General features: G+C 44.4%; 1 protein-coding gene across 4 annotated transcripts in view; it reads right to left on the bottom strand.

Annotated features, from left to right (window-relative positions):
* Positions 1 to 301: 301 nt before the first annotated feature.
* Positions 302 to 9416, bottom strand: part of LOC139413100 (1-acyl-sn-glycerol-3-phosphate acyltransferase gamma-like) — a 36465-nt gene continuing 27350 nt past the window's right edge. For all 4 annotated transcript variants that reach the window (XM_071160162.1, XM_071160161.1, XM_071160163.1 and 1 more), the window contains exons 2-10: positions 9037 to 9094; positions 8348 to 8575; positions 5109 to 5278; positions 4818 to 4979; positions 4156 to 4309; positions 3975 to 4077; positions 3736 to 3811; positions 3419 to 3617; positions 302 to 1314 (exon numbers count right to left, since the gene is read on the bottom strand). In XM_071160162.1, coding sequence (XP_071016263.1) covers positions 1223 to 1314; positions 3419 to 3617; positions 3736 to 3811; positions 3975 to 4077; positions 4156 to 4309; positions 4818 to 4979; positions 5109 to 5278; positions 8348 to 8525 — 1134 coding nt within the window. In that variant the 5' untranslated portion in view covers positions 8526 to 8575; positions 9037 to 9094 and the 3' untranslated portion in view covers positions 302 to 1222. The remainder of the gene's footprint in view (positions 1315 to 3418; positions 3618 to 3735; positions 3812 to 3974; positions 4078 to 4155; positions 4310 to 4817; positions 4980 to 5108; positions 5279 to 8347; positions 8576 to 9036; positions 9095 to 9416) is intronic.

The following is a 9416-nucleotide window of genomic DNA, read 5'->3' as shown; positions in this document are numbered from 1 at the left end:
AGTCCTCAGCTCTTGGTCACTGGACGACTCCTATACTAGCTTTGTGTCACCTTATATTGGGCCTAAAGGCATTCAAACTGTGGTTATGGAGTTTATATTGCATACACTAAGGGGTCAAATAGACAGGGGACCAGGGTGTGGTGGGATGGTAGGCCTAACTATTTTACAATTCGTTTGTGTTAGATCAGATGTTGATCCACCATTGACAAAAAGCGCTCTTCAAAACCCTTTGAAGAATTCCCGCCAGAGTACTGTAGGGAAAGAAATGAAATCCCATCATTCAATCACTTTTGTATATTCATTGGCAACCAAACGATAAATGTTTTATTGGTTTATAACAATCAGTATTTCTGGGATCTACAAGCAATTTGGAAATCAACTCAGGCCAAACCTGGCTTTATATTAACATTAAATACTTCATTTCATTGGTGCAAGGTTGGCCGTCACGTCTGTGCTTTTCTGGGAAGGACGGGAGGAGTAGCAGCATGCTCAATCTCATTTGTGTCAGAATTCTGCACAAGTTTCATGAAGAGACGGACAAACAAATGCTCAGAGGCGTTAAGATTCCTTCACCTCCACACCCAACCTTCATGGGGGTAAGGGTGGGGAGCTAAAGCATGCTGGGGAATCTGTCTTCTCCAGACAGTAGAGCCCCTTGCTGAAACTACAGAGGGACATCTGACTGGTATTGGGCTGGCCCAGTCAGAGATACTGAAGCAGAAAATTAGGATATTTGATAGGTGGAGAAAACTTCTTTAGGGTGGGCTAATGTGGCAGGAAGTGGGGTGCATGTTGGAGGAAGTGGTACCGCTGAAACATGAAAATTCTGCCGCATGTGGATGAGGTGAAACCACAAGGCTGTGCAGAGGAGACCGACACTGATGGGGGGGACCACGAGCTGCGGTGCAGGGAGCGTTGGGTGTTAAAGAGATACACCCCCTGGTATCTACCATTCAGTCCTGCTGTCTGTCACCCCCCTCTCACTGGAAGGATGCATTCACAGCCAGTCAACTGCAAGAATTCCATTTAAAAAAAAATCACAATCATAATCAATATTTTAACTTACGCCCCCCCCCCACACACACACACACACACACACTGTGTTTTAACATATTTTTGCAGGAGGGAGGCTGCACAGGGTGCATCTGTGCGGGGACCGCAACGACCGCTCAGACCGAGTGTCGACAGTAGAGGGACCGTAGCGTGACTGCCGTAAAGAGTTCTAGTTCTCCTTCTTGCCCTCCATTTTGCCGTAAGTAGAGCCGGTTTTGTTCACCTCAGACACACTGATCAGGCGGCGCACTGCTATGGAGGCTGTGGAGAGAGGAGACAGAGAGATATTTGTCAATAATTAGTAGAAAGAAAGCAGAAGACAAAAAAAAAAAGGAGGTATTATACAAATGAACAAAGTGCAGATACAGGAGTAGGCAATCACATGTACATACTATACAAGGCTCAACAAGGGCGGCCAAAACACTCACATTTCAGTCATCATGCGCTGTTGGAATTAACATTTCAAGTCTTTCCCCAAAAACTTCCCCGATTTTAAATGTTGACTGCAAAGATAGAATCAGGAAAACGGAATTTACGAAAAGATAAAACAGACTTTATAGGGCACTACAACTGTAGAGTGACTGTTCAGAATCGCTAACAATAGTATCGGGTCAATTTCACACCATATGTATTGAATTCAAAAAATGACCAGTTGCACAACGTTTCGGAGGTGTATGGCGATACCAACACCTGCACCGAACGTTGTGCGACAGGTAATTCATATGCTTACCTAAGTAGTTAGATGGTTTTTCATTAAATGTATTAGACATGCTTCTAATATCTGTACATTATTGACCCGTGATTGACAACGGTGAAGTACGTTAGCTAAAACCCTAAAACTAGGTGACGTCAGACGTCTACTTAAGTAAGCAATAGGCGGGAAAAAGCCTGTCTATCGTGTTCATTGATTGGGTTAAGACGAACCGTCACTCCAAAACTAGCGGACCAATGGAGACTCATTGTCTACGCCTCCCTCTAAACCGCGCCCTTCATGGAAAAAATGACAAAACTCGTAATCGAAAAACCTGGCAGTAAAAGCAAAGAAAGACATCGAAAGCAAAGATACGAGGAGCGTAACCAAAAGGTAGTACATGCAGGCAAGAGCGTAGGCAAAATCTATCCCATAGGATTGGTTTCTGGGAAAGTTTAACCGAAAAACGATTTTTTTGCCTTCATTTTCAAATATTTGTTCAAATCATTTGTCATAGAGTTTTGCTCTCGCTTTAAAATGATTTGCTTACGAGTTTTGGGGTTTTGCTTTTGATGTCTTATTTTTCTTTACAATGCTATACATTTTGCTTTCAATTGTTGGGTTTTTGATTTCAGCATCCATTATTTCACCCGTCCTATTTTTCATGTTTTTCATTTTTAATTCAATACATGTGGCGTGAATTTGACCCCATACAATAGCACCTTTTTTTTGAGATTGTTGAGGAAAAAAATCTAACCAAACAATCAATGTGAATATGATAGTCAAGTTAAAACCCCCTTAGGTCAAAGGGCCCAGGGCTGGGTTAGCTATTGGATTTAGAATTTTAGGACCTCTGTTAGTATAAAAATATAAATACATATTTTTGGATTAAACATTTAATTTAGTCTTACTGCTATTAGCCTTATTTAACGTATTGAATAACAATCATACAAGGCACAACAGATAGTCCAAAAATAAATCAAAAGGAGGTATGTTTTGAAGTGTCTGTCCTATATCTACGCTCATTTGATTTCCGCAGGGGCGCTTACATAATTGAAAGATGGCTAGTCATCATCAGCCTGGTTCTGTATGGAATGCAAAACCACTGGTCAAGTCATTAATTAGCGCTCAGTGGTGAAAAAATTGATGCGACCAAATCTTGTGCTGGTGCCATCAACTGAAAAAGTTGTTAGCACCAGTCCCACCAGCAGAAAAGGGTAGTCTAGAGCCATGCTTTATTTACACTATACATTTAGAGCAGATAAATGTGTATTTATTTAACGAGGCAAGTCAGTTAACAACAAATTCTTATTTACAATGACAGCCTACCCCGGGCCAAACTCGGACGATGCTGCGCCAATTGAGCGCCGCCCTAATGGGACTCCCAATCATGGCCGGATGTGATACAGCCTGAATTCGAACCAGGGACTGTAGTGGCGCCTCTTGCACTGAGATGCAGTGCCTTAGACCACTGCGCCACTCGGGAGCCCAAGTCCTGGACTACAACGCATGCTTAATGGAGAATCTCTATTGAAATAGCTTTTTAGTCTAGAACTAAGCTTATTCTGTGTTTGGGAAACCAGCCAATAATGAGTCAAAATGAGATTATATAGTACAGGAAGGACTTGGAAAAGGCAGTAGGCTTAGCGAAGGCTAAATGGGTGGCATCCGCACCGATGATGCAGAAGATCAGGAAACCGACGATGAGGAGGGGAGAGCCGCTGACAAACACCCCACAGGCGAAGTTGAGGAGGGGGGTGAGAAGCAGGGTGGCCCAGAAGAGGAAGTTGAGCAGCGTCCACAGCCGACGGGGGGGCTTGATGGTGGGACCGGGGAAACTGCCCTCCTTCTCGTAGTGCTCCTGCAGTGCATCCTACAGAAAGAGAAAGGAAGAAAGAGAGAATGTTGTCAATATTATATTAGTGGAGAGAGTCATTGACTTATGGCTAGAAAGGGTAAATAAATGGGAGGGAAAGCCAAGTTCCCAGCACCTTCTGCTGGTAGAGCTTGTGAAGCCAGGTTGCACACTCCTTCTCGTCCTCTGGGATTTCCTCCACTGGGTACCGCCTATACAGGAAGGAGAGGAACTGTCAGTTCAGTACAACGCTTCTAAAGGGCAGCAAGTCACTGTACTGGTGATACAGTAAGTCAGAAGGTCAAAGGACCCATAGCTCACATTTAGGACCAGTGCCCTGCCTTTGTTTGTGGGAGAGGGACAGGCGCCACCTACTTGATATTCATATCGGCCATGTACTTCTTTCCACTGACGATGCCGTGCAACGTTGGGACCTTCTTGTCTCTGAAATTTAGTGTCACGTCGTACACAGCAGATACTGAGAAAGGAAAGAGTGCGACCATGAGTGTGATGCTGTAAACGTGTGTGTGCACGTGCCTGTGCGTGTGTGTCCCACCTGTGCCTTTGAGACAGCTCAGTGTTGTGGTGAAGCCTTTGGTTCTGGGCAGTAGATGGTATTTGAGTTTCGGCAGACCTTTACTCTCTGCTACCTCCATACTGATCTCATGCTTCTTCGGTGTGAAACGGGTACCTTCACAGTACAAGAGGAACTGAAGAAAGAGAGAGAGAAGTCAACACACACGCACCCTGTTTCAGTCTTTGGAGGGTAAACACTTAACACACTAAAGCTCATGACCTTGTAATCCCCGTTTGTCCCACTGGAAACTACAGAAGGTAGGAACGCCAACAGAGGTGAACTACCTCAGACACACCCTGCCTGTCTTGCTACACGGTCCACAGTAACACGAACACATGCACAAACACACACACAGACAGAATCTCAGTTGTATTTCCTTGATTCCTCCCCTCAGACCCTCTCTCTCTCTTGCATCAGATTACTGGCTTAGATTGTGTGCACGTACCCACCAACAATTCTGGGGCGTGTTTATTTGGGCACTCAGCGGAAAACATTATGCAACGGTAAACAGAAATATGCGTTTTTCATCTGTTTGATGCTTAATGAACATGCCCCAGGGTACAACTCCATACAGAAACGCGCGGACGGTCAGAGGGAGAGGGGCAAACGTCATTGTGTTGTCGGTTTGTCATCCTACTCACCCACATAAACTCAGGGTAATCCTTTAGCTGGGCCAGGCCTTTGAACACAGTGTCTCTGTCCTCCTCCCACTTCCTCTTACAGAAGACAATCTCCAGGAAGTACCAGGTCCAGCCAATCAGAGGCACCTTCAACAGTTCGTACTTGGCCAAGACCTTTGAAGCCTGAGAAGACAAGACGACTTTATTCAGCCAACCTACCAAACATTTTATTTTCAGAAACAGTAGATATAGGCGGCTAAACTCAATCCCCCTTTCTCAGACACACACACACACACACACACACACACTCACTCCAAGCACGCCGTAGCGTTCACACATGGTCCAGCCACAGAGGAAGTCGATCTCGTAGTTGTGGTTGAGGATGATGATGACGTGCTCCTTGCCAAATTTGTCCACCGTGGCCTGGTCTGCGAATATGGTGCATTCTGTACCCGACCACCACTCCAGCAGCATCACCAGCTCTACAGGACAGAGAGGGCCAGTAGAGAGTTAAGACAACAAACCAGTGTAAACTCCGTCACAATGAACCACCCAGTCACATCAAACTGCTGTCAATTTTTCCCCCCACACAAGACGCGATCAGGACACGCAGGTTGAAATTTCAAAACCAACTATATTAATTTGGGGACAGGTCAATAAGCAAATACAGTGGGGCAAAAAATTATTTAGTCAGCCATCAATTGTGCAAGTTCTCCCACTTAAAAAGATGAGAGGCCTGTAATTTTCATCATAGGTACACTTCAACTATGACAGACAAAATGAGAAAAAAAAATCCAGAAAATCACATTGTAGGATTTTTAATGAATTTATTTGCAAATTATGGTGGAAAATAAGTATTTGGTCACCTACAAACAAGCAAGTTTTCTGGCTCTCACAGACCTGTAACTTCTTCTTTAAGAGTCTCCTCTGTCCTCCACTCGTTACCTGTATTAATGGCACCTGTTTGAACTTGTTATCAGTATAAAAGACACCTGTCCACAACCTCAAACAGTCACACTCCAAACTCCACTATGGCCAAGACCATAGTGGACACCAGAAACAAAATTGTAGACCTGCACCAGGCTGGGAAGACTGAATCTGCAATAGGTAAGCTGTTTGGTTTGAAGAAATCAACTGTGGGAGCAATTATTAGGAAATGGAAGACATACAATACCACTGATAATCTCCCTCGATCTGGTGCTCCACGCAAGATCTCACCCCGGGGGGTCAAAATGATCACAAGAACGGTGAGCAAAAATCCCAGAACCACACGGGGGGACCTAGTGAATGACCTGCAGAGAGCTGGGACCAAAGTAACAAAGCCTACCATCAGTAACACACTACGCTGCCAGGGACTCAAATCCTGCAGTGCCAGACGTGTCCCCCTGCTTAAGCTAGTACATGTCCAGGCCTGTCTGAAGTTTGCTAGAGAGCATTTGGATGATCCAGAAGAAGATTGGGAGAATGTCATATGGTCAGATGAAACCAAAATATAACTTTTTGGTAAAAACTCAACTCATCGTGTTTGGAGGACAAAGAATGCTGAGTTGCATCCAAAGAACACCATACCTACTGTGAAGCATGGGGGTGGAAACATCATGCTTTGGGGCTGTTTTTCTGCAAAGGGACCAGGACGACTGATCCGTGTAAAGGAAAGAATGAATGGATGTATCGTGAGATTTTGAGTGTAAACCTCCTTCCATCAGCAAAGGCATTGAAGATGAAACGTGGCTGGGTCTTTCAGCATGACAATGACCCAAACACACAGGGCAACGAAGGAGTGGCTTCGTAAGAAGTATTTCAAGATCCTGGAGTGGCCTAGCCAGTCTCCAAATCTCAACCCCATAGAAAATCTTTGGAGGGAGTTGAAAGTCTGTGTTGCCCAGCAACAGCCCCAAAACATCACTGCTCTAGAGGAGATCTGCATGGAGGAATGGGCCAAAATACCAGCAACAGTGTGTGAAAACCTCGCGAAGACTTACTGAAAACTTTGGCCTCTGTCATTGCCAACAAAGGGTAATAAGAGGGTATTGAGAAACGTTTGTTATTGACCAAATACTTATTTTCCACCATAATTTGCAAATAAAATCATAAAAAATCCTACAATGTGATTTTCTGGATTTTTTTATTTTGTCTGTCATAGTTGAAGTGTACCTATGATGAAAATGTACAGGCCTCTCTTATCTTTTAAAGTGGGAGAACTTGCACAATTGGTGGCTGACTAAATACTTTTTTGCCCCACTGTATTTATGACAACTTAGCTAGCTAGCTTGCTGTTAGCTAATTTGACCTGGGATATAAACATTGGGTTGTTATTTTACCTGAAATGCACAAGGTCCTCTACTCTGACAAATAATCCACAGATAAAACGGTAAACCGAGTGTGTTTCTAGTAATCTCTCCTCTTTCAGGCTGCTTCTTCTTCTCTGGACTTTATATGGAGGTTGGCAACCAACTTTAACGTGCAGATGGGAGGAGATGGGAGAGGCGGGACTTGCAGCACATCAAGCATCACAAATAGGACCAAGTTTTATTTTGGCACCTGGCTACGCAGACATGGGTGCAATGACTGAATAACATGTGTAAATTTATTTTGCCCCGTTCGCGCACGCGATGGGAGCGGTGTGGTCAGAATGTAACCAGTCGCAACGAATTACATTACACTAGTCTCAATTCCGACAAAACATTGAACCTGTAAAAATCACATCAGTGTAAACTCAGTTAACAACAGTGTATGTTTATGCTAGGAAACAAGCTATGTTCTTCCTAATGAAAATAACACCCTGTGGGTGTAAACAATAAGTAGGCTGAAGTGAACCAGATTTCTTTCTCTCTCTCTCCTTCCTACCTACCTACCAACCAACCAACCAACCAACCAGAGCATTGGACTAGTAACCGAGAGGTTGCAAGATCAAATCCCCGAGCTGACAAGTTTTTAAAAATCTGTCATTCTGCCCCTGAACAAGGCAGTTAACCCACTATACTATCTACGCATCAACCAGTCAATCCTTAGTCTGTTCATAATTATTAAACACACCATCAACGATTAACCAAATTATTTTTATGTTTGATTATTAAACAACAAATTGACTGAAGTTAGTTCAATTACTTGAATTCCATTTAGATTTTTTTTTTTGTGTGAGCACAATGCCCGTTTCTCTAGAGAGAAATCCTATCAAGCACAAGCGACATCAAATCAAGAACGAACTGTGGGATGCTGTAGGAAGTTGTAGTTTTCAACAGACAAAATATTCAACCTAGTTCAGTGCAGAAAATGTAGTAATGAACTGCAATGACCAAAATCCATTGCGCCCATTGTTCACCGGCAGCCCCACACACAGACCGCATGAGAGAGGAATGCACACAACAGCAACGAGAGGGCTAGAGGGGAATGCCAAAACCAGTACACTATGTGGGTGGAGTTTGCACTGCATTTAAGACTGGTTTGTTTTGGGACAACAGACAGAATGTGATGCTCTGAGCCGAGTCCCCCCCCTCCCACACACAAACACACACACACACACACGACCCAAGACTATGAGTGTGACTCACGGCTCCAGAGGGAGTAGGAGAGGCGGGTGTTGATCTTTCTGTAGAGCTGCCTGTCGATGGGCCATAGGACGCAGGTGCAGAGCTGAATGAAGTTGATGATGAGGCCGCTGACCACAAACACAAATCCAACGAGCAGCTGCACGATGAACAGGCTCTTGATGTACGCTATCAGCCCCATGACCAGGGCTGTCTGGGGGCTAGCAGGGCTGCCAACGCACTACGGCCGACCTGGGGGAGAAAACCATGAAAGAAACTATGCATTTCCATTTAATTCGGTGGAAAATACCACCAGGTAGCACCGGTTCTCCATATGACGTTGAGAAATAGTGCATTGTGGGTAGTTCCGAAGATATCCAAAATAAGTTAATAAATATGTACAAAAAATAACATAACTATGATCATGACTACAATTCAGTTACTAAGTATTTGACCACACTGTTGTTACTTCGGTGAGTAAAAACTCATGCTTCCTACCCTTCAAAAGAGGATGTTTATGAATAGGAGTCGGGAAAAGAGTTTCCTTTGACCAACTGATCTGACCAGGAATAGGTCTGAGCCTTAATGGCTATGACGAGGACCCAGTGTTCTCTTAGTCTGGTCCCATGGTCAGGGAAAACTCCTGACCCCTTCGATGAGGCTGGGTTAATAGTGGAAGGGTGATAATATTCAGAAATTCCAGTGCAACTAACCACAATGGGTTCCCTTCACAAGCCCCGTTTGCACGGCCCGTCAGCCAATACTACAGACCTGTGGGACAGAGAAGAACATCATTACAAACTAGTCACAATCAGTTTAACAGTTAGCCATGCTCAAGGTCCTAAACGGTATCCTAACAGCCATCGATAAGAGACATTACTGTGCAGCCGTATTAATCGACCTGGCCAAGGCTTTCGACTCTGTCAATCACCACATTCTTATCGGCAGACACAACAGCTTTGGTTTCTCAAATGATTGCCTCGCCTGGTTCACCAACTACTTCTCTGATAGAGTTCAGTGTGTCAAATCGAAGGGCCTGTTGACCGGACCTCTGGCAGTCTCTATGGGGGTGCCACAGGGTTCAATTCTCGGG

The sequence above is a fragment of the Oncorhynchus clarkii genome, chromosome 7 (assembly GCF_045791955.1).
Source record: "Oncorhynchus clarkii lewisi isolate Uvic-CL-2024 chromosome 7, UVic_Ocla_1.0, whole genome shotgun sequence".
NCBI classification, from domain to species: domain Eukaryota; kingdom Metazoa; phylum Chordata; class Actinopteri; order Salmoniformes; family Salmonidae; genus Oncorhynchus; species Oncorhynchus clarkii.
This window is presented reverse-complemented; position numbering and strand designations above follow the sequence as displayed.